General features: G+C 51.0%; 1 protein-coding gene across 1 annotated transcript; it reads left to right on the forward strand.

The window, feature by feature from the left end:
- The first annotated feature begins 11,779 nt into the window (after positions 1-11,779).
- Positions 11,780-24,791, forward strand: Yju2b (YJU2 splicing factor homolog B). The gene is made up of 10 exons (XM_004872435.4): positions 11,780-11,900; positions 14,582-14,750; positions 17,161-17,214; positions 18,162-18,244; positions 20,537-20,592; positions 21,894-21,954; positions 22,661-22,803; positions 22,893-23,065; positions 23,821-23,959; positions 24,156-24,791. The coding sequence occupies exons 2-10, from the start codon at positions 14,748-14,750 to the stop codon at positions 24,623-24,625; spliced, it is 1,182 nt and encodes a 393-aa protein (XP_004872492.1). The 5' UTR covers positions 11,780-11,900; positions 14,582-14,747; the 3' UTR covers positions 24,626-24,791.
- Positions 24,792-24,814: the final 23 nt, after the last annotated feature.

Raw genomic sequence — 24,814 nt, forward strand, 5'->3', positions numbered from 1 at the left:
GACCTGAGTTCCACCCCCAGTACCAAATAAATAAATAAATAAATAGGATTAGAGGTGTAGCTCAGGAGTACAGTGCTTGCCTAGCATGCATGAGGCCCTAAGTTTGATCCCCTACACCACAAAAATAGAAAAAAAAGCCATTCTGACATCTCATAAATGCTAGCTCTAATCATAAACAAAACACACACAAAAAGCATAAGCTATGGGGAAAAAAAAGCATACGCTATGTCTACCTCAGCATGACTCAGTGAAATTAAACCAATCAGATCTAGGCCAGTCAGTTAAAAAAGCTGTTTGCCTTTCCATGAATGTTCATGCAGAAGAGCTGATCACTAAACAGGGCAAAATGTTTTCTTCCTAAAGCTTTCTAAACTGTCCTAATTGATCAAAAGGAACGTCCTACCACGTGGGTTGAAGTCTTCCCAATTCCAACCTATATTTTTTGTATTTTTCCTCAATTGATTTGAGACAGGGTCTCACTGTGTAGTTCAGGCTAACCTTGAACTCACTATATAATGTAGCCCAGGCTAGCCCCAAACTCAGGGCGGTCCTCCTGCCTCAGCCTCCAGAGTGCTGGGATTACACCACGCCCAGCTCCTTGAGGTGATTTTTTTGTTTTCCTGTATCGGGAATTGAACTCAGTACCTTCAGCATGCCAGGCAGGCGCGGTGTCCCTGAGCTACATCCCCCGCCCTCCTTGATGTGATTTTTGACACTGTACAAATACCGTGTAGGAAAGTAGCTGGCACATGGAAACCTCATGCCAACAGAATAAGGCTCCCCCTTTAACACGGGAATCAGGAAGAGCCCTTCGCTCCTCCAGCTTGGGAAACAGCCTGTGGGTTTCAGCCCTGTTCCCAAACCTTCAACCGCCGCTCGTGTTCAGGGCACATGATTCTTCAATCAAATACAGCTGCCCAGAAAAGGGGGGAGAGGATCTGGAATCTAAATGGATTTTATAGGAAGTGCACCTTTCTCAAACTTTCAGAGGAAGTTTTCTATTTCAAGACATCCTGTTGTGACCCCTGTGGTAAAGAATGCTTTCCTAATGGAATTAGTCACCACTGACTCATTTCTGCAACGTTCCCAGTTGCGATTTTGCCTAAACAAAGATCTGGCTTAGAGAAGTCAGATAAATTACAGATGACCTTAATAAAGTATACAGTACCCAAAGGCAAAAGTTTTCTGTTTTTCGTTGTTTTTAATGATCCGTACTTAAATGAACAGGATCAACATTGGGACTTCTTTAAAGTGCGGAGGCTCCGCCAGCATCTAATCATAGCCAGATCTTCCTCTTGTGGGCGTAAAAAAATGCTCCTAAGGATAAAAAGTCAGTTTCTGTTCAACTCGGGTGAGACCGGACGAACAACAAAGAACAACTCAGACCAGCTCGGAAAGCAAAGGACTTTTCGCCAACACACACAGATGACTCAGTCGCATATTTGCCACGCCCCTGTTGCCATGACAACCTCACCGGAGTCTGGGCGGGACTTTGGGCGCAGAACCAGCCTCCCCAGGAGGCCCCCAGCCCGCGTTTGCGCGTGCGCTCGCGAGCTGTCGTTACGTAGAGGCGGAAGCAGAACGCACGCCGGGCGCCTCAGCTCGCGTCTGGATCCGTTGGAGCTTTAGAGTCCGAGGACTTCAAGAGGCACAAGAAGCTGGGCTGGGTACCTACTTGAGTCTGAGAGCCCTTCGAGGAGACCCTAGAGAAGACCTCCGCCTTCTAAGCCAGCCCTCTTCCTCAAAACAGATCGTGGTCTCCCAGCCTCGGTTTCCCCGTTGGTAGTTCTCAGCCCGTATTAAGAGGAGGATTTGGGGATTTAAAGAACCTGGAGCAGGGCGGGCCTGGGGCTGAGATGGGGTGACGGGACCCCACAACAGCTGGAGGAGGTGGGTGTTACTGTCTTCATTTTGTAGGAAAGGAATCTGAGATCCAGAAAGGCAAGCGACACACCCCAGGGGCTGAACTGGAGCTTGGCAGAACATGGAGGGAGAGGGGTCCTCCCTGGGTGACCCCATGGAAAGCCCTAGCGGGGGTGAGGATGGTGCCCAATCTATTATGTCCACCAGGCCCCGAACACCGTCCAGGCTATAAACATGGTAGAGCACAGTGTTGGATTTAGGGGTCGAGAGGTCCACGACTTTCAACACCGTACTTTGCGGGCAAGTTCTTCAGCCCACATGGCATCCCCTCTGTGGTCAAGTCGGCTCCCCAACTTCCTGTGTATATGATATCAGTCCCTCACGTATCCAGTTTATCTGAAAATATTAAATGGAAAGTGCCAGGAATAATTCGTAAGTTTCAACTAATTTTGATTTGGTATATTATTATAATTGTTGTATTTTATTAGATGTTGTGAATCTTACTGTGGCAAATTCATCAAGTAAATGTCATCTTTTTTTTTTTTTTTTTTTTTTTGGTACCGGGGATCAAACTCGGGACCGTGCGCTTTCGAGGCAGGCACCAGAACCAATGAGCTAAATTCCCGCCCCATCAAGTAAATATTATGTGTGGGACAAAGAAAGTTTATGTTAACTATCTCATACTGAGGTTTTAAATGGCCCACCAGGTGTGGTAGTGTATGCCTGTAATCCCAGCACTTGGGAGTCTGAGGCAGGAGGATTACTGTAAATTTGAGGCCATCCTGGGCTACATAGTTCAAGGTTAGCATAAACTATGTAGTTTGACCCTGTCTCAAAAAACCAAAATATTAAATAAAAATTAAACAGTCAGATGTTCCAGAAACAGGTTGACCAAGTCAAAGTGTATGACACAGTGAATAATTGGACTGTACAGTTCAACTGAGTAGAACAAGCGCCAGTTGAGAATCAGGAGCTCTGAGTTTGGTCCCTATTTCTGCTACTGTAAGCTCTGTGACCTTGTCATTTATCTTCCCAGGACTTGTTTTCCCCTCTGTCAAATAAGGTTGTTAGGGTGACTTTGCAGTTCTAGAGCTGGAACCCAGGGCCTCGTGCATGGTAGGCAAGCACTGAAGCACTGAGATATACCCCATTCCTTTCTGTTTTGAGGCAGGATCTTGATTAGTTGCCCAGGCTGTCCTCAAACTTGGGATCCTCCTGCCTCAGCCTCCTGAGTAGCTGGGACTACAGGCTTGTGTCATCATGCCCAGCCTGTGATTTCTCAGGACCTGGAAATGCTCAGGATCTGACCGATCGCCCCCTCCCCCAGGTACAGATGCCACCCAGCCTCTGCCTTTGACCTATTCTCCTCCAAATGTCTTCTGTTCTTTCAGCCTCCCAACTTGGGCTCCTAAACACATCTTCCCAAGTCAGTTCTTCCCGGCTGTTGTTAACCCTCAGACAAACTCATTATTATTCTGAATCTAACAAGTGAATCATGGTGGTTAGTGCAGCAGAGGCAGTGGCTCGTTTGTGGGAAATGACCATGTTTAGGCACAAGACACCCTGATGTTTACATGAGGAAATATTTAAAACTGCCCTTTCAGAATGCTCTGTGATAGAGTGAAGAAATTACAGGATGAGCCCCAGGGTTCACATCAGTTATTCTGACCCAGCTCATATTCGAGCAAAGAGCTAAGTTATCCCTTTCATTCTCCTCATCCACTTGCCTCTCTGTGTGCACCACAGTTGCCAAGTCAGGGTAACAAGTCAGGAGATTCACTATGTGTGACAGCAAGGAGTGACATGTATGCAGCCACAGAAATTTGAGGTTCGGATCTGCATGAACAGAGAAGAGCCACACAATGATTTTTAAAAGATCAAAGTAAGTTTATTATAAAAGTACAGCAGATAATAAGCATAGTCAAATAATACCACACAAGGTAAGGGACAGCACCAAAGATGAAGGGGAATCCTCCAGGGGAAGGATCTTTTATGAGATGGAGCCTTCAACAAGCAAGAGAGAAAACACCACACCATACCCAGTTTCTCTGTTCCTTAAGTACTGCATTCAGACAAAAGTGACTTGGTCCCAACAGGCCTGCGTGGCTAGAGGGACTGTTCCCAGGCTTGGCTTCTCAGAACCTTCTCAGAGCGAGCAGTACTTCATGTGTTAACAGTTATCTCTGTACACTCCTTTCCCAGGAGGTTGCCAGCCTCCCTGCAGAAGGGCATTCAGCCAGTGTCACCTCAGTGAACACACACATTCCAGATGACACTCGTTTTAACCTTTCCCTGACAGTGTGCTACCCAAAAAGAGTGGGAACTTGAAGTAACTGGGATCCTGCTCACAGGGATCTGACCAGCGTGGTCCACACTGAGCCCACTACAGCATAAGCTCCAGAGAGCAAGACAGTTTTGGTTAGCTGGGTGCTGTGGCACATGCCTCTAATCCCAGCTATTCATGAGGCTGAGGCAGGAGGACCCCAGCCTAGGTAACTTAGCAAGGTCCTCTCTCAAACTGTAAATAAAAGGCTGAGGATATGGCTTAGTAGAGCACGTGCCTAGCATGCATGAGGCCTGGTTCAATTTCTAGTAGAGCCAGAAAAAAAAACAAACCAGGAAATGCTTACCTCTTGAAGTCAGTGTTGGCAGCATGGAACATCCCTAGCATATTCTTCCCAGCTATAAGCAAAAGCTTTTAGCAGCCTGGCGTGGTAGTGCATGCCTGTCATCCCAGCACTTGAGAGGCTGAGGCAGGAGAATTACAGTGAGTTCAAGCCCAGCCTGGGCTACATATTGAGTTCAAGGTCAGCCTGAACTACATAGTGAGACCCTGTCTGAACTTCCCCCCCAAAAAAGGCTTTTAGGAAACCAGAAATGCTATGATTATCTCTCTTGTCTTCAGTTCCCTGATTTCTCAGATTTCAAAGATGAGATTTCCAGAGATTGTCAGACACTTCCTATTGCCCAACAGCTCAACTAAAGTAACAAGCAAGAGAACCAAGCATAGTACCTAACAGCTCCTGAGAATACTCTTTCAGCCCTATCAAGGCCCCAATTTAGTCTGAATATGATTTGTCCCTGCCAGAATTCATACTAAGGCTTTGTACTTGTGACTACTGTGATTGTTAGCCTGACTGGATCAAAAAGCCTGCCAGATTAGTGACACACTTCCAGGTGCATCCAAGTGGGGCATGGTGGTCTGACCTTGGACTCTGCATCTGTTTCCCAGCCCTTTCCTCTCCACTCTCCTAACAACCCACTTTGCTTTCCCGCCTCCATGAGGTGAGCAGCTGTTCTCCCCAGGCCTTTTTACCATGTTTCTGCCTTGGAGCAAGGCATGGACTGCACTACCTGAAACCATGAACCAAATCAACCTCTCCTTGAAGCCTGTGGGTGTCAGGTGCTTTGTGCCAGCGGAGGAAAGGTAATAACACAGTGGCTAGCATAGTGTGGAGAGAAAGCGCGATCTTTAACAGCTGTTTGCATAATAGGTATGGAACGTGATTCATTCCTTTCTCACAGGGCTAGGTTGATTTTCAAGGTAGGATCGAGTTCTCACTCTTGCAGGGCTGGACTAGTTACCACAAGAGCTGGTTGCTTTAAAGTGAGGCTGCTTGTGCTTTGCCTCTTGCTTCTTCCCTTACATGTGCCCGCCTGTCCCCAGCTGCCTTTGTGCTTTCCACCCTGAGCTGATGTAGCTTGAAGCCCTCCCCAGTGGCCTTCTCAGCCCCCAGAACTGCAAGCGAAAATAAAATTGTTTATAAATCACCCAGTCTCAGATATTCTCTGACGGTAACAGAAAATAGACACCCTAAGACAGCCACAAATCCTTGTTTTTTTTCTTTTTTCAGGTACTGGGGGTTGAACCCAGGGCATTCACACTGGGCTACTTCATCAGCCCTTTTATTTTTTATTTCAAGACAGGGTCTCAGTAAGTTGCTGAGTTACCCAGGCTGGGCTGGAACCTGCAGTCCTCCTGCCTCAGCCTCCCAGAGTGCTGGGATGATCAGCACACACCCCCACACTGGCTCACAGATCTTTTTAAAAGTTCAGACACCTTATAAAGTACCAGCAGTGCCTGGACTAGACCATGCACAAGGCTATGGGTTCCTCCCCAGCACTACAAGAAGAAAAAACAAAGTGCCTGAGTTTTTGGGGGGTTTTTTTGGTACCAGGAATCAAACTCAAGTCCTTGCGCTTGTGAGCCAGGCAGCAGAACCACTGAGCTAAATCCCCAGCCCTCATATTATTCTTGTATGTAGACAACTCTGAGCTCTGGAAGGTAAATGTCTCCATTGTGTGTTTCTTCCTGTTACAGTGCCACAAAGCATGATGGGGCCTCTGGCTTCCATGATTCTGAAAGGGAGGTCCCCTTTCTTATTCACAGCCAACAGTTTTTCAGAGGCAAATAAGGTTAACAGATGCTAGCAAAAGGAGCTCTCCATGTGGGCGGAGCCATGGAGCGCTTGCTGTTCCCATCACCCCTCTGCAGGGCACCCACCCTGGCGCCAGGCTGAACATCCTGGTGGCCACTTGGTTCAAGACCAAGGTGGCTGTGCTGATTCTTATGATCTGGCCCACAGTGTCTGTGACTGTCCCCCCCAAACACACCTTTCCACCATTTAGTAGTCTTGACTTTTTCCATTCGTATTTGTCGTGGGACCTCGTGGGACTTCATCACACCCTTGTGCCCTAGGGAAGTTTCAGTGGGTCAACAGCAGAAGCAGAGAGGGAGAAATGAAAAGGCAAGTGGACAACATCATTATGATTTCATCGCCACTATGATGTCATCATTATGACATTACCATCACAGATCACTGATACAGATTTATTTTTCTGCTGAGTACTTGGTCCCCATTTCTTCCTATATGTTTAAAATTCTTTTGTGTGTGTTTTACCAGGCATTGAACCCAGGGAACATTGAACTATACCCCCATCCTCTTTTGAGAAAGGGTCTCACTAGACTACCCATCCTGGCCTTGAACTTGCAACCTTCCCATCCTGGCCTCTCAAGTAGCCTGGATCTGGGACTACAGGTGCATACCACCATGCCTAGCTCTAAAATTCTTTAAATTCTTATGTTTACCCAACAGAACTTTTTTATGTTAGGTTACCTTGCTGAACAGAAAGGTAAAATACATGGATTTGTGGTTATATGGATGTATCAGAGACATTCAAATATTTCTCATTGTCCATTGTCTCAATAATACATTCTTCTGTAATCCCAGCACTCGGGAGGCTGAGGCAGGAGGATTGCCATGAGTTTGAGGTCAGCCGGGGCTACATAGCGAGACATTTGTCTCCAAAAAAAAAAAAAAGAAGTACATTCTTTACTACATTTTAATACAGCATTTGACCTGTAGGAGAGCTGCTTACCTTCATGTTAGCTGGAGGGGCTAATTCTTTATTCCGTCAGCTCTGCTTTATGGCTTTGGAAGCACTAGGTTCACCAAACATACTCTCACTCTTAGAATGTGTCGTCAAGAGAGAAAAGAGGACTCTACCTATTTCCCTCCAGTGCTGGGGATGGAGCCCAGGGCTCACACACGCTAGGCAAATGGTCTACCATGGAATCACACCCCGTCCCTGCACCCCAGCATTCATGAAAGTGCCCATGGCCCTTCTAGCTCAGCAAGTTATAAAATCGCATGGTACTTCGGGCTGGGTTAGAAAATTCAGGGACAAGCCAGGCGGAGTGGCTCAAGCCTTCAATCCCAGCACTCAGGAGGCTGAAGCAGGAAGATCACCATGAGTTTGAGGCCAGTCTGGGTTACACAGTTCAAGGCCAGTCTGAAATACTTAGCAAGACTCTATCTCAAAAATATTTTAAAACAAAGAAAAATTCAGGGACAAACCAGGTTCTTTGGCAGATTTTTGTTAAGAAACTTGGGAGGAGGCTGAGGATTTAGCTCAGCGGTTCCACCACCTGCCTTGCAAGCGCAAGGTCCTGAGTTCGATCCCCGGTACCAAAAACTTGGAGAACTGAGGGAACAAAGCCATGTACCTATCTGAGGAGGCACCAGGGTGACCAGTGGTCGGGGCAGCTTCTCTGTTGAAGTCTTGACCCAGGCTCACTCTGCAGAAGGCAGAGGAAGATTATCCCAGAAGCGCCCACTTCGATGCAAGTTCCACTAAGAATAGCACCACAGTGACTGAGGCATTACTGTGGCCTGGATGTGATTTGTCCCCCAGAGATTCCTATACTGGAAGCTGAGTCTACAGCACTCCTGTTGAGAGATGAGCCATCTTTAAGAGGCGGGGCCTAGTAGAGGCAGTTAAGGGCACAGTGGAAGGATTCATTCCCACCTCAGGAATGGGCAGGGCTGGATTAGTTACCAAGAGTGGATTTTTTTTGGTACCGGGGATTGAACTTGGGTCTTTGCGCTTGCGCAGCAGGGGGTAAAACCACTGAGCTAAATCCCCTGCTACCAAGAGTGGATTGTTAAAAAGCAAGTGTAGGTTTCTGGGCTCCTCCCTTTTCTGCCATGAGATTCTCATTCTCTCCTCCCCTCCCCCTCCCTCTTTCTTCCTTTAACTCTTGTCTTCCTCCTCCTGTTCCCTTTCTCTTCCTGTCTCGTTCCATGGCTGCTGACCTCTGCTTTCCTCTGCACACGGCTAAAGACAGTGTCCCACTAAGTCCCAACTTTCCATGTCCTCAGGTCAGGAACTTCAGGATGCCAGTTCAAAATTCCAGGCTCTCCTGATAGCACAACTAAAGACACTCATGAAAGAGGACTTCCAGAACTGCTTCAGGAAGTGGCACAGATGATGGGATAAGTGTGTTCAAAGCCGAGAGTATCTTGATGGGAATTAATAGCAATGTGGAGCCAGGGATTTAGCTCAGTGGTTCCGCCGCCTGCCTCACACAAGTGCAAGGACCTGAGTTCGATCCCCAGTACCAAAAAAAAAACTTCCTTAAAAAAAATAGCAATGTGTCTTTTACTGTAATAATTTTCTTTTGGTACCAGGGATCAAACTCAGGACCTTGCGCTTTCGAGGCAGGTGTGTGCCACTGAGCTAAATCCCTGGCCCAAGAAAATTTTTAAATAAAAACAATTCCCAGGAGCAAACCTGATTGGCCCAGCTTCCGTTAAAACTGGTACCCTTGCCCAATGAGCCACTGCCAAGGGGGAGTACACTAAGTACAAATGACAGCAGCAACCTCCAGAGACTGGGGGTTCTCACGAAGTAGAGGATGGAGGTAGGGCAGACACCTCAGAAGATTCATCCACAATCACAGAGCAGTTATATATAGAAGACCTAAAGCCCAGTGTGGTTGCATACTCCTGGGATCCCAGCTACTCAGAAGGCCAGGTGGAAGGATCAAAAGTTCCAGTTGCTGGGCTGGGGATTTAGCTCAGTGGTGCCGCCACCAGCCTCAAAAGCGCAAGGTCCCAAGTTCAATCCCTGGTACCAAAAAAAAAGTTCCAGTTTCACTTGGGCAATTTAGTGAGACCTTGAAAGGGCTGGGGGTGTCACTCGGTGATAGAGTGCTTGTCTAGCATGCGCAAGGCCCTGGCTTCCAACCCCACACCACACAGACCCTTAGAGGTGGCGGGGAGCTGGAGTGTGGCCAGCAAGAATCGGGCTTGGTCTCTGTTGCCTTCACAGGCAGGAATAGGGCTGGAAGGTACCAGGACCGGGGAAGTGGGTTTCCACTTGATTGAAGAACCTCATGCTTAGAGCCTGCCTTCTCCACCGTGACTCTTCTTGTCCCCCAAATCTTGGAATGCTCTGCCTTGCCTTCTTCCCCTTTTCTTCCTCAAACCATTTTACACATACATTCATCGGAGTGTATTGCCTTCACGCTCACCTTACAGAGGAGCAAACAGAGGAACCTGGCCAGGGTTACTGTTTCCCCAGGAAACAGTGCTGTTTGCAGACCCAGAGCTGGAATGCGGGTCCCTGTCCACCACCCTGCCCAGGCCAGCTGCTGTCTTCTCCCGAGACTTCCTCTGACCCACAGTCCCTGGCATGCTCTGGGCACCTTAAGGAATGGCTTCTCCATCTCTCAGGCCAGGGTCTGGCTTCCACCACCTGTAAATATCAACACTGAGGGTCTAGTGTTCTTTGAAAGCTGAGGGTTCTCACATTTCCCCTTGCCCAAAATACTGGCTACAAGGTGACACTCTGACTTTTCAGTCACTACCTCTTGGTTCTGGTGCTCAGTCAAAATCCAGGCGTACTGAGTGAGCTCATTAAGGTTGAGCACAGCTCCACCTCACTCTGGGGACCTGTGAGGCTGCCTCCACCCCACCTTGCCTCATTCATCCTTCAGGGGTCTCAGCCCTCACTTCTGCTTGCTCCTAAATCCTCACCCTGTTAAAGAGTCTACTGGCCTCATACAACCCCTAACTATAGCTCAGAGGACAAGGGCTTAAGATTTCAAATCAGCTGGTATAGCTGACCTCCTCTCCTCACAGGTCCGTGGGCTTGGGCCAGTTACTCGAACTCTCTGGATCTATCTCCTAATCAGTAAAATCAATAAAAATCCACCTTGTAGGACCATTCCCTAAGATGAGGCATCTAAGTCCTGAGAACTGGCAGAGAAAGCAGTGAGCACCATGATTCCATGAGAACCAGGCTAAAACCTGGATCGCATAATCTGATGGTGTCATCATTGCTTCTCACACCACCTGGGGGGAACTGCCAGGACATAGCTGCTTCACCGTGGAGAAAACGGTGTGCCTTTCTTTTTCCCTGAGTCTGCAGGGCCTAGCATGTAGTAGATGCCTGATAAACAGACACTGAGCTGGGTTTGATAGCCCCTGCCTATTATCCCAGCTATTGGGTAAGCTGAGGCAGGAAGATTGAAAGTTAAAGCCTTCCTGGACAATTTAGCAAGACCCTGTCTCAAAATAAAATGGGCTAGGATGTAGCTTACTGGTAGAGCGCCCCTTGGTTCAATCCCCAATACTGCAAGTAAAATAAAAATTAAAAGGGCTGGAATGTAGCTGTGTTCAGTCCCCAGAACTGCAAATAAATAGCCCATTGAATGAAATAACGGACTCTGTTAGGCCCCACAAGATACAAAAGTGAATTCAAAACAAGCGTGATGGGGTCCGCGGTGTAGCTCAGTGGTTTCGCCGCCTGCTGCGCAAGCACAAGGGCCCGAGTTCGATCCCCTGTATCAAAAGAACAAAACAGGTGTGGTGGCACATACCTGTAATCTCAGCAATCGGGAGGTGGAGCCAGGCGGACTGCCCTGAGTTTGAAACCAGCCTAAACTACATATCGAGACCCCGTCTCAAAAAAAGAAAAGTAAAAAAAACAAAATGAATTCAAAAGTCTCTACGCAGAAAGCATGGCCCGATTGGTTTGGAGGCGCTAAGCAAGGTTCTGCCCTCTTCTATAAAGGGCCAGATGGTAAATATTTAAAGCTCCTTGGCCTATAAGCTCTCTGTTGTGACCATTTAACTCTGCCCTCTGCCTTGTAGCAGTCATAGACGTGGCTGTGTTCCAATACAACTTTATGGACACTGAAAGTTTAGTTTTTTATCATTTTCACAAGGCAAGAAACATTATTCTTTCCCAAAAAACATTTAAAATGGAAAAACAATTCTTAATTCACTAATTGCACAAAATCAGGAGACTGGGGCTAGGGATGTAGCTCTGGCAGAGCGCTTACCTAGCATGCACGAAGCCCTGGGTTTCATCTCCAGCAGCTCAAAAAAAAAAACCCAAAATGAGGCCAGTTTCATTCACACCTAGCTCCACTTAGGTCAACCGGGTTCGGTGGGATTTAAGGAAGTAAAACAGAGCTCCTAGGTGGGCGGGTCAAGAAGCAGGCTTCGGATTGGGTCTCGCGTGGTGGGCGGGACGGATGGAAGGGGGGGATATAGTGACGTGAGCACGGCGGGGCGGGGCAGGCCTGGATTGGTCTATTCTTGTAGCGTATTCCCCATTGGGCCAATCAGTGCGGCGCTGCTAGCTGGCCCTGACGTCTGCGTCACGCGGGGTGGACGCTACCCAAGCTTTCACGCCCTGGGCGCACTTCCGGTCACAGTGGCGGCGTGACGTCAGGTGGAGGAGAGGTAAGTGCGGGTGGGCAGACGGACGGACTCGCCTGGAGCCGGACCGAGTCCCCGCTGCGACCCCTGACCTAAGTCCTCCGATTCCCTACCCAGCTCTGGCCCCTGTTACGCCCGCAAGGCTCCTCAGTTTCCTCTAGAAAATGAGACTTTCAGGTCCCTACCTCGTTGAGTGGTAGTGAAGATTGTGTAAAACGGTGGGCGAGAGAAATAACCAAAACCGCCAGCCTTTGACTTGGCGTCAGGTGCTGTCCTGAGTAGTTCAATCGCTGAGTCTTAAGAGCAACGTTAGCAGATCAGTACTTTTATAAACCCCTATTTTCCAGATGAGGAAACAGGCTCAGAGAGAGTAAGCAGTTTGCCCAATGCCAGGCAGCTAAGGAAGCAGCAGATTCGAGATCCCATTTCAAGCCGTGAGCTAATGGGGTCAGTAGTTACCCTTGGCCTTGATTTCTGCACATCAGCCTATAATCTTGCCTGTATTATTCACTGGGATGACAAAACCATCTTAAGTCTCTGTCCCTCTCTCACACACACATACTCAACAGCTCCTGTAAGCTGAGTCTTTCCTTTATGCAAGCACTTCTCTTACTTCATTCACAGCAAGCCAAGAAAGTCAGTTCTGTCCCTGTCCACTGTTTCCCAGTGAGAAGATACAATTTCAGGGGAATCCACACACTGACCAAGGCCACCCAGCTAGGGAGGAATGAAGCTGGGATTTAAGCCCAGGGAGCTGTGACCCCCAAAGCCTGGCATTTAAGTTATTTTGTTAGCAAAGGTATTTTTACAGTGGAAAGGACCTTGGAAAGCTCGCATCCAAGAGAATCCAAGACCAAGAATCATCTGGGTTGGTGGCAGAACAGTTTCATTTGGGACTTTGCACCACCTCAGCCCCTCATTGCATCAGAATCTCTGCTGTCAGCTTCTGATGCTACCCAAGTTACCCAGCCCCCCATGTCCTTGTTCATTACCTGGAGATAATAGTAACAATACATGCTAAATTTCCAGTATCAGACTGAATATTCACAGTGGCTGGCACTCTAAACTTCAGAGCACAAGCAAATAGGTTGATAGATTGCTAATTAGAGACCAAGTTTCCTGCTTCCTGAGCAGTGGCCAGTAAACCAGGCCTGCAGGCCAAATCCAGCCCACCCCTGATTTTGTCCAGTGCTCAAGCTGAGAATGGTTTTAAATTTTTAATGGTTGGGGGGGCATAAAACAGATTATTGTTTGTGTATCATCTGCCTGCTTTTAGGTGTGAGGCACATTTGAGTTATTGAGCACATTCTTTCTGGGCCGAAAAGCCACAAATATTGACTACCTGGCTTCTGACAGAGAAAACTGGCCAATTCTCATTCCTTGCTGTGCAATATCTTTCCTTACTGTATGCTAGAACTTCCTTTTATTTGACCTAAAAGTCTTCTCCAAACATGGGGGGTAATTTCCTACTTCCTCTGCCTGGATTTTGTACCTAGGTCACCCATACAGATTGTACTGGAACCTCTCTTGGTTATTTAGCTTCTTTATTTTCTTGCTGGGGGGGTGCTTTGGGCGGGGGATGCCGAAGATTGAATTCAGAGCCTTCCCCCTGAGATACATCCCAGATCTTTTTCAATTTTTTTTTAGTTTGAGATAGGGTCTCGCCAAGTTGCCAAGGCTGGGCTTGAACTTGCAACCTTCCTGCCTCAGCTTTCCAAGTTCCTAGACTACAGGAACAGGCCACCACACCTGACTATTACCCAGTTAGATTCATCAGGGACCAGACACTATGTTAGATTTGGGGAATACAGCACAGATAACCCAACAAGAAAGACAATGTATACACCAATAAATAGAAACAGGGTGATGTGGCAGAACACTCATGAAGAAGTGACTTTTTTTCTTTGCCGTACAGGGGTTGAACCCAGGGCCTTACACATGCTAAGCAAGTGCTCCACTGCTGAGCTACACCTCCAGTCCAAGAGTGTTAGTTTGAGTGCGAGAGGTGGCTCTGACCAATAGCAGGTGGCTGATAAAAGAGCAGTCAAGACAGGGGACAAGAAGGCAGAGGAACACCAGGTGCAGGCCAGCTGCATTTGACCTCTGGGGACAGCCAAGAAGCCCATGTGGTTGGAAGAGGGTAGGGTGCTCCAAGAGGCAAGCAGCAGCCACACAGATTTGATTTTAAACGAAATGGAGTTAGCCAGGTCCAGTGGGTCAGGGGAAAAAAATTAAAAAGAACAATATTTTGTGACAGGTAGCAACTGTGAAATTCAAATTTCCATGTCCATAACGTCAGCCTTTGCTTCTTGAAGTGCTGGGGGTGGAACCCTGAGCCTGACACGTGCTAGGCAAGTGCGCTACCACTGAGCTGCACCGCAGCCCTGCGCGACACCTTTCTTCATTTATTCATTCATTCTTCATAAAAAGGAAGGACAGCAAAGCGGGGAGGAAGGAAGTTAGTTTCTGGAGGGGCTGAGCAAGAGGCCCCCCTCTGGCTGCCATGGAGTGAGCAGGTAGAGGGGACAGGGCAGAGCAAGGGGCGGGAGATGATGGGGGCTGGACGAGGTCACCTAGGTTGGTGACAGCGAGAGAAGAGCAGTATCAGGTGTGAAATCAGCATCAGCCAGAGAGTGGACGGGACTGACTCATTCGTTCATTCTCATTCATATTCTCTCTCGCTCTGCCCCCCACACACACATCAGGTGAGCACTGCTCTTCGGACACTTCCTACCCTGGCAAGAGGCTCTCCTGAGCCAGCACTACCCAACCCTCACCGCCTGTGGCCCCTTTCCAGACTCCGAGGAGGGCAGCATTAGGCCATTTTCCGAGTGACCCCCTTGAGGACGAGGACCAGTAACAGCTCCCAAGATGGTGAGTAGCAGCCTCCTGCTCCCTGGAGTTCACACTCCATTTTTTTGTTTTGGTACTGGGGATCGAACTCGGGTCCTTGCGCTTGTGCAGCAGGCAGCAAAACCACTGAGCTAAATCCCTGGGCCCATGCTCCATTTTTGTCAGGCCCCAAAGTTGTATCTATCCTCCTCTTCCTGAGCTCTAAGGTAAATTCTAAGCCAGATCTTGAATTCTTTCTGAGTTTGTTTTTTGCACTGCTAGAGATGGAAACCCAGGGGTACCCTACCAATGAGTTACATCCCCAACCCTAATTTTTTTATATATTTGATTCAAGGCCTTGATACATTGCCCAGGCAGGACTCAAATTTGCCATCTTCCTGCATCAGCCTCCTAAATATAAGGATTACAGGCATGTACCACTGTGGTTTGTTTGTTTTTTTTCCGGTACTGGGGATTGAACTCAGGACCTTGGGCTTGCAAGGCAGGCGCAGTGCCACTGAGCTAAATCCCCAGCCCCCCACTGTGATCTCTTGATAAAGTAGTTCTAAACCTTTGGTCGGCACTAAAATCATCATCTAGAGTTTCTTTTTGTTTTGTTTTGCTTTGTTTTTTGCAGTACAAGGAATTGAACCCAGGGGTCCTGTACTGCTGAGGTACATCCTCAGCCCTTTTTATTTCTTATTTTAAGACATTGTCTTGTTAAATTGCCTAGGTTAGGCTTGAACTTGCAATCCTCCTGCCTCAGCCTACAGAGTAGCTGCAATTACAGGGGTGTGCACTGCCGTCCCTGTCTACCAAGTAAAGAGATCTTTTGTCGTTTTTTTCAAATGAGGTAAAATTCATGTACCATAACCTCAATCTTTTTTTTTTTCTTTTTAATGCTGGGACTCAAACCCTGAGCCTTGAATGTGCCAGGCAAGTGCTGTACGCTGACACTGAGCCACACCCCAGCCCTAGGCCACGGTTCTTCCGTCATTCCTGTGTTGGTGGCCATGTGTATCATTCTGCCTTTTGGCTGTCTGAGGTCTGCTTGGCGAGGCTGTGTGTACTGGGCGGTGCAGAGCCCAGTGTTCCTGGGAGCCTCTGAACAGCCCAGGGCCACAAGCCACACCCAGCAGGTCCTTGGCAGCCCAGCCCCTGTACTCCAACCCTCAGGTGGTTGCACCGAGCAGACAAGCTGAGAGCCACTACCCTGCTGGGGCTTTAGGTCACTTCTTTGGGTGCCCGCCAGCTTTGACAGAGAGAGGCTTGGGCCACAATCAGTGCCTTTTCAGGAGATCTGCACTTCAGCTGCGTGTATTGTTTTTTGTTTTTGTTTTCCAGTACTGAGGATTGAACTCAGGGCCTTTGCACTGAGCTCCATCCCTCGTCATTTTTTATTTTTTATTGTTGTTTTTGACAACAATAATAAAGAGACAGGGTCTTGTTATGTAGTGTAGGCTGGCCTTGAACTTAATATGTAGCCCATGCTAGCCTTGAATTCTGTCAATTCTCCTGCCTCAGCCTCCTGAGTGCTGGCATTGCAGGCATGCACCACCTCATCCAGTTTTATTTTTATTTTGAGACAGGATCTCACTAAGTCAGTAAATTCCCCAGGCTGGGCCCAAACTTATGATCCTCCTGCATCTGCCTCCCAGAGTGCTGGGCTTACAGGTATGTCCCACTGGTGTTTGCATAGTTCCAGTGTTAAACAAAAATGCTCCTCAACTGAGGATGGCGCTGCCGCCCAATAAACCCATCGTGCATGGAGAACTAGCAGGTCACACACATGTGGGATCCGCTCAGCAGCACTGCGCACTGTGGGGGTCAGCTGTTTCCCCTCGTGGTCACAGGGCTGCCTGGGGCTACAGCTCTCCATCTCTGCCCAGCATCCTGAAAGAATAGTGTGGAACATCACTAGCCTGGGAAAAGATCAGAATTCCAAGGACAGCCACTACTAAAAGCAGGTCACATTTGCACTGTCATAAAGTAAGAAATCTTAGGTCGAGGAGCTGAGGCTGTGGTGCAGTGGTGTCTGCTGCACACGTACAAGGCCCTGGGTTCCATCCCTAGCACCAAAAAAATAAAAACAGTTAAGTCAGACCATCCTAAATCAGTGATCACCTGTGGCACACACCTGTAATCCCAGGACTCAGGAGGCTGAGGAAGAGGATCTCCATGAGTTCAAGGCCAGCCTGGGCTACATAGCAAGGCCCTGTCTCCAAAAAAGTTAGCGGCCATCTGTGGTCGCTCCAAAAGTACACAAGCCACTCACATAAGAATCTGAACCTCATAGGATCTTCCAGAGTGAGGACAGCAGGTTTTCATGTGAGTGGCCATGCCCTAGGCAGGCTGGACATAGTGCCCCTTGCTCAGGTCCCATTCCTGCTCCTCGGGGCTGCAGACAGCTCTCCAGAGGGTCCCCTCCACTTCATGTCTCTCTTCTTTCCAGGGTGAAAGGAAAGGCGTCAACAAGTACTACCCTCCGGACTTCAACCCAGAAAAGGTAAGGGTGCCCAGTTCTCAGAGAGACCTGTGCTGGAGCCTCGCTGAGGAAGGGTGGAAAGCACTGAGGCCTCTCTGCCTTCGCTCATCACACGAGTCTCAGGCGCCTCCCTCCTGGGTGACCTGCGGGGCTCTGCTTGGTGGCCGTCCCCTCCACTTTCCATCAGGCCTGGTGTATTTGTTATGGCCCGGTGCCTCCTCCTCCTGACCACCAGGCCCTGCACTCCCTCTAGGTCACCTCTCAGAGGTCCTCCTTGACATCGCTGTCGGGCACGCTCTCATTTCCGTCACATCACCCCTGCCACATTGGTCATTGACCTGTGTCTGACCATCTCCCCCACCAGAACACCCGCTCCACAAGGGCAGGGCTGTCTGTTCCCAGCCCAGTGCCTAAGCATCCCAGCTGTGTGACCCCGAGCACAGTATCACCCTGTCTGTGCCAGAAGAGAGAAAAAAACCTCACCTCACAGAGTCATTGACCATTTAAAATGAGATGAGCCAGGCATGGTGGCACACTCCTGTCATCCCAGCACTCAGGAGGCTGAGGCAGAAGGATCACCACAAGTTCAAGGCCAGCTTGGGCTACATCGTGAGTTTGAGGCCAGTCTGAACCGCATAGAGAGACCTTGTCCCAAAAAGACAAGTAAATAAATAAAGCATGTAGGATGTGTGCAGGTCTTACTTGAATACTGCACCACATCTCAGGAGGGACTGGAGCATACGCAGATTTGGGTCACCCTTGGGGTTTAGGCACTAACCCCCACAAGCCAAGGGAGGCTGTGTTCCTGATGCCAACCACACACTTCCCCAAGCCCTCCCTGGCCCTTGCATTGCCAGACCTAACAGAGGCCTGTCGCCCGGGGAGGCTCTGGTCCAAAGTGTGGGGATGCAGAAAGCCTGAGGGCTTCGGCTCAGTGGTGCTGATATCTGTCTCGCCCTTGCCTACAGCATGGCTCTCTCAACCGATACCACAACAGCCATCCCCTCCGGGAGCGGGCTCGGAAGCTGTCACAAGGCATCCTCATCATCCGGTAAGACACTGCCACCCCCTGTGTCAGTCTCAGTGTCTCCTGATTGACCCAGTGCTTTGAGGTCATAATTCCATAGAGCAGAAAGTCATTGCATCAGTCAGCTATTGCTGCATAGCCAAAAAATCCCTCATTATTGCTGACAAGTCTAGATGCTGCTGCTGAACTTGAAGGGCTGGGCCAAGCTGTGCTCACATCTTTGGGAGCAGCTGACTGAGGACTGGCTGGTCCAGCAGGGCCTTGAGCTGTACCACTGGGCTCTGCTCCCTGCCACGTCTCATCCCCTGGCTGGCAGCCCGGGCTCAGCATGAGAGCCTGCAGCAGCTCTTGGGCCTCTTCAGACCAAGACTCAGAGCTCGCGCACTGTTCCTTCCTCTCATCTCATCGATTGGTCAAAGCAGGTCACGATTCCAGGGTAGGGCCAGATGCCACCTCTCCATGGGATGAATTGCAGTGTCACACATATGAGATGGGTAAAGGCAGGGCTGGGCGTGGTGGCACATGTGTAGTCCCAGCTCCTTGGGAGACTGAGGCCGGAGGATCACTTGAGCCCAGGTGTTCCCGGCAGCCTTGGGAGTCTAAGCATAGCAACCCCATCTCAAAAAAAAAATCATGCCAGGATGGCCAGTGTCTCTTCCTCTGCCTTAGCCTTTTGTTGTCAGGCCAGCGCCCTGGTAGCTGACCCATTACAGGAAGCAAAACTCACCTCCTGTCACCCCAGGAGAGCAAGCCCTTGTCTGTCCTTCCTCTACTGAATCTCACCTCCCCTGGGGACTCCCAGCCCAGTCTCGAGGTCAGCCCTGAGCCCGAGCAGAGGGCCCAGCAGCAGAGTCATCAGGGGAATGTCTGTTGAGGAGAAAGCCAAGTGTTGAGCTCTAGCTGGGCGTGGTGGCGCACGCCTGTAATCCCAGCACTCAGGAGGCTGAGGCAGGAAGAGCACTGCAAGTTCAAGGCCTGCATGGGCTACATGTGGAGACCCGTCTCAAAACAGCAGTAACGAAAGATGACAGATCCCGAGAGTGACCTTGGGAGCCCCCTCTTCACGCTTCACAGCTGCCCCAGCTCACCTGCTGAGCTCTGCCCTGCACTGCCTCTGTCCATGCCTCTGAACCCTCAACTCAGGGCTGGGGCTGTAACTCAGTGTGAAAGCCCTGGAGTCAAATCTCAGTGCTGCCAAAAAAGTCTCAGGGAAGGATGAAGTGTGTATACAAGGGTGATGCCTGAGACTGCATCACCCCTGACCTCAGAGCCCTGTTACCCTGGGATTGTTTTTTAAATTATTTTGACACTGAGCTCCATCCCCAGCTCTTTTTTTTTTGGTACCGGAGATCGAACTCAGGACCTTGCGCTTGTGAGGCAGGCGGCAGAACCACTAAAGCTAAATCCTCGGCCCTTGTTTTTTATTTTTGAGTCGCAGTCTCACTAAGTTGCCCAGGCCAGACTCAACCTTGCAATCCTCCTGCCTCAGCCTCCCAGAGTCCTAGGGTGACAGGCTGTTGTACCACGCCCGGCTCACTATGTGATGTTCACATGACCAAGTCTACTGAGGGCTCTGTTCTCAGGACAGACCCCTGTCATCAGGTGACTTCAATGACAGCACAGCAGCTTTACTAAACTCTCATCAACACTGCTCCTGGAAGTAGCCTGTAGCTGGCCGCCTGCTCTGTTCCACTTTGTCTAGGAGTCGGGCGTGGTGTTGCCTGTCTATAACCATAGCCACTGGGAAGGCTGAGGCAGGAGGATCACAAGTTCTAGGCCAGCCTAAGCAACTTAGCAAGAGCTTGTCTCAGAATTTTTAAAAGGCTGAGGTATAGCTCAGGGGGGTGTGCTTGCCTAGCAAGCAAGTATGAGGCTCTCGGTTCCATCCTCAGCACTGCAAAAAGCCAACAGTCTCACAGACACAGAAAGTCATTAAAGACACTGCAGCACCCAAGGAGGCTCTCGAAGTGACGGGGCCCAGGTCACTGGCTGCAGAGCTGGTTGGGGAGGCCCAGCATGTGGCGGGATTGGCACCGATTCTTTACCCACTCCCCATCCATGTCCATCGCAAGGAGACCGCAGCCACTCCCACCCTGAGCTGGCATCTGTCACCCACCCCTCAGATCACAGTCCCAGCCAGGGAGAGCACAGGGGGACAGGTGCCAGTACGATACTGTCTGGCCAGGCACTTGGTGGACCTCTGAAGTCCCAGCTCCTCAGACAGCGGAGGCAGGAGCCCAGGAGCTGAGGGCTGAGCAGCGTAACAAGACCCTGTCTCAAAAACAAACAACCACAAGGTACTGTCTGTCCTTGCAGGTTCGAGATGCCATATAACATCTGGTGTGATGGCTGTCAGAACCACATCGGCATGGGTGAGCTCCCTACCTCACTTACTACTCGGTCCTGCAGATGTGGAGCCCTGAGGTGCTGGGCGCTGCAGGACTCTGTCCCCTCCTAATCAGGAATTGAGGCGGGAAGGAAGCAGGCCCCCAAGATGCAGAGTGATTGGGGAGCCACCTTTGGATTCCAGCCCATCGACCCCTTCCTACCCAGGAGACCCTCAGTAAGCAGCTGAGCTCTCTGTGCCTCTGTTTACCTCTGTGTAAAACTGAGACGATGCAAGGGCCTAGCTGTATGACATATAAAGTGTTTAGTATAAGCCTGGTGTGGTCCTGCGGGCTTATCATCCCAGCACTCTGGGAGGCTGAGGCAGGAAGATCACGCGTTCGAGTGCAGCCTGGGCAACTTAGTGACACCCGCTCAAAAATAAAATTAAAATGGGCTAGAGATGTAGTTCAGTGTGAAGGCTCTGGATGCAGTCTGCAGTACCACCAGGAGAAAAAACCACGCGCTCCATGCCGAAGTCTGGGAAAGGCAAGCTGCCAACACCCTTGCTGTTTTCATTTGCACACGGCCCGGAGCAGACCACACAGGGCCAGGCTGCCAGCGCCAGCTCCACAGCCCTGAGACTTCGGGCAGGTGATCTGAGTTCCTGGCTCCATTTCTGCCTCTGTCGTACAAGACAGTATCCAGTCTTCCCTCTGTGCCTCAGACCACAGCCATCTGCACCGTCCCTTCTGACACCCGATGGGGGTGTCACCCACCCTCCAAGCACACACCTCGAAGCAGAGGATCCCGCTGGGTGTCATCTGACGCACCTGGAGAAGCTGCATCCCCAGGGCTGTCCCATTCCCACAACACTTCCAATGCTAGCCACCAGCCGTGGCTGGTGTTCCCTGGCCTGACCAACCAGCTATAAATCAGGCTCTCAAGCTCCCCTCACCGAGTTCAGTTAATCTGCTCAACTGACAGGACTCAGGGAATCTGGTTTATTATAAAGTACATTCTAGGGGTGCAGCAATTCCCGTGTCTTGGCTGCAGCACTACGGTCATCCTCCTTGACTGAAAGGGGAAACAGGCCCAGGGAGCGAGGCACCCGGCCTAAGGCTGCATAGGCAGTGGAGCTGGAATTCAAATCCAGACCTCCAGCCCAGCCACCCCTCTGGTGTGAGCAGCTGTGGGTGCAGCCAGGATGCATTCTGCCCAACCTTGAATTCCGGTGACAGCTGGAGCTCCATCCTATGAGTGGAGCCACACCATATACCTTGCCCCATCCCGGAGGAAAGATGCTGGCATAGCCCAGCCTGAGCTTCCCTTCTCTTCCACCCTGCAGGAGTTCGTTACAATGCAGAAAAGAAAAAAGTGGGCAATTACTACACCACCCCTATCTACAGGTAAGGGGACAGCAGGGGCAGGGCAGAGAAGGAGGCTGCAGGGAGTCTCCTTGGGCCACTCTGCTTGTCAGTCAGGGAAGATCCCCCACCCAGAACTCCCTGTGGCTCTCACCTTCCTCAAGAAAATCCAGGCCCTCTCCTGGGCCCACAAGGCCCTGCTCCTCCCTCCCTTGTCCTCCCTTCTCCTGTGTGTCCACAGCCCTGCTGGCCCCTGCCATCCTCCACCTGGCCACACTCCCGCCTGTGCCCTCCACTAGAGTGTTCTTCCCAGCTAGCTGCAGACTCTGTCCTTCCCTCGCTGGGCTGTCTGCTCAGACCGCACCCTCACAGGGGCTTTTGTGAAGCAGCACTCACCCCAATGGTGTGCAACTGCTTGTCCCCTGCTGTGATGCCCCCCTCAAAAAACAGGTGGCTCAGTTGGTCCCCAGCAGCTGGCATCAAGCAGTCTGTCTTGGATAGGTCTGTGGAATGAATGAGTGGATGAATGAATGAGTCCACTCCAGCCTCCTTGGGCTTTATGTTTTGTTTGTGCCACTGGGCATGGAATCCCGGCCTCTGGTTGCCAAGTGAATTTGTATCCCTGCACCTGGCCTTGGGTTCACCCCTGTGCAGGTGGGTGCGGGGCAGGACCCCATGCAGAGCCAGTAGCATAGGTGGCCATGAGCCCTTGGGCTCGAGGAAATGGCCACTGGCCCTGCCCCACCAGGTTCCGGATGAAATGCCACCTGTGCGTCAACTACATCGAGATGCAGACGGATCCTGCCAACTGCGACTATGTGATCGTGAGCGGTGCGCAGCGCAAGGAGGAGCGCTGGGATATGGAAGACAATGAGCAGGTGCTGCCCACAGGTGAGTGCACCCGCCCACCCGCCAGCCCTGCCCAGCGCGCCGGGGCCAGCGCCCAGGTCCCTGGAGCCACCTTGTCGCGGCTGTTACAGAGCATGAGAAGAAGCAGAAGCTGGAGACAGATGCCATGTTCCGCCTAGAGCATGGCGAGGCAGACCGCAGCTCGCTCCGAAAGGCCATGCCCACGCTGAGCAACCTCCAGGAGGCCCAGAGTGCCTGGAAAGACGACTTCGCGCTGAACAGCATGCTGCGCAAGCGCTTCCGGGTGAAGGGGGTGGGGCTTGGGGGAGGGGCACGTGGCCGGCTGGCCGGTCAGGGCGACCCTGGAGGAGGGGCTGGAGAGCGGAGCAGGGTTAAGGCGGGCCCAGCCAGCACCCCACCATGCCCCAGCTGTAAGCAGATCTTTTTACCTTGTGCCTTGGTTTCCCCATCTCTCACATGAGGATCGCACCTTTAGTTCATGGCACTGCTGTTACAGAAATACACAGAGGCAGGAGGATCGCTTGATTCCAGGAGTTCAATGTGAGCCTGGGCAGCGTAGCAAGAGCAATTTCCAAAAAAACCTGACTCTATGTTTTGAAAAATGCGTACCAAAGATGGATACGTATTTTAAAGTATAGTCTATGTAAACAATAGCAGCATTTACTGCCACTATTAAGCACGGTACCTCTGCATAATCAGGTGCTGTGGTTGTATCCAACTGGCAGTGTGGTAACTGCGTCACACTGGCGTCCCCACAGTCAGAAGGAGGTGTGTTGCACAGGAAGGTACACCAGCCACAGCGACACTAGGCAGTAGAGAGTGGCAGCTCCATCATCTCAGAGGCCACCGGCAGGTACCCAGTCGGTCGCTGGCCCAGCCGTCACTCTCCAGCCATGACTCTTGTTGAGGTGGACGAGGGAGGGCTTGACTGGCACCAACAGCTATGTGTCCAGGTCTCCCTCCCGGGAGCATGAAGAGGAGCTGACTGAGACCCCAGCTACAGGGCTCTCACCATGCCCCGTGCTGTCCCCAACACAGGAGAAGAAGAAGGCTGCCCAAGAGGAGGAGGAGCGGGATCAGGCGCTGCAGGCCAAGGCCTGCCTGGCCATCCCGCTGGTGCCTGAGACTGAGGATGACCGAAGGCTGGCTGCCCTCCTCAAGTTCCACACACTGGACTGTGAGTGAGGCCCACCACAGGGAGGCCAGAGCTGAGCAGGGTGGCTGGGCTCTGGACTGCAGTCTTTCCAGAGCATTTTACAGGGGAGGGTCCCAGGGCTGGATCCCAGGGCCTTGTGCGTGCCAGGCAAGCACTCTGCCACGGAGCCGCATCCCTAGCCCCTCCTGCCCCCCTAAATATCCCTTCCTCCCCTCAGCCTACGAGGCCAAGCAGAAGCTAAAGCGCACAGAAATCATCAGCCGGTCCTGGTTCCCCGCCCTCCCAGGGCCCGGCGCCAGCAGCAGCAAGGCCAGCAGCATGCTGAAGAAGCTGGCCCAGGGCCGCAGGGCAGGACCCCCCACCTGTGCCCCCATCACAGTGGGCGACCTGGGCATTGTGCGGCGGCGGTCTCGGGACATCCCAGGGAGCCCCCAGCACACCACCGATCCCCTCACAACCTGGGAGCTGCAAAGGCCACAGGGGAACCCCCAGAATGGATCTGCATCTCCCGAGGACTGCCCTCAAGATACAGCTGAGAGCCCCAAGACCAGCCCGCCTTGGGAACAGGAGGGGTGCAGCCAGGATGAACCCTGGCCCCCTGCAGGCAGCTCCCAGGAAACAGACAGCCCGAACCCTGGCTGCTCCTCACTGGTGGCTGACTACTCAGACTCAGAGAGCAGTGAGTGAAGGGCTTGGACCATACACAGGTGTCACTTCCAGGAGGCTCACCTGCCTCCAGCCTCCCCGCACCGCACCTTCCCAAAGCCTCACAGTTATTTATGGTCTGCGCCTGGGCACCTGTCCCTTGTGGGACCCCGACAACCCAACATTAAAGCCCTGTTTTTTGCCCCTGCCTTGGATTACAGTCTGAGCCCC

This window comes from Heterocephalus glaber, unplaced genomic scaffold (genome assembly GCF_053883595.1).
Source record: "Heterocephalus glaber isolate CG9 unplaced genomic scaffold, H.glaber_assembly_v1.0 deba00001760, whole genome shotgun sequence".
Taxonomy (NCBI): domain Eukaryota; kingdom Metazoa; phylum Chordata; class Mammalia; order Rodentia; family Bathyergidae; genus Heterocephalus; species Heterocephalus glaber.

What these genes read in the sequence shown, in the direction of transcription:
- Yju2b (XM_004872435.4), top strand. An exon ending in CAAGGCATCCTCATCATCCG is followed by an intron (nt 18,245 to 20,536) that starts GTAAGACACTGC and finishes CTGTCCTTGCAG; the next exon opens with GTTCGAGATGCCATATAACA. An exon ending in CAAGTTCCACACACTGGACT is followed by an intron (nt 23,960 to 24,155) that starts GTGAGTGAGGCC and finishes TCCTCCCCTCAG; the next exon opens with CCTACGAGGCCAAGCAGAAG.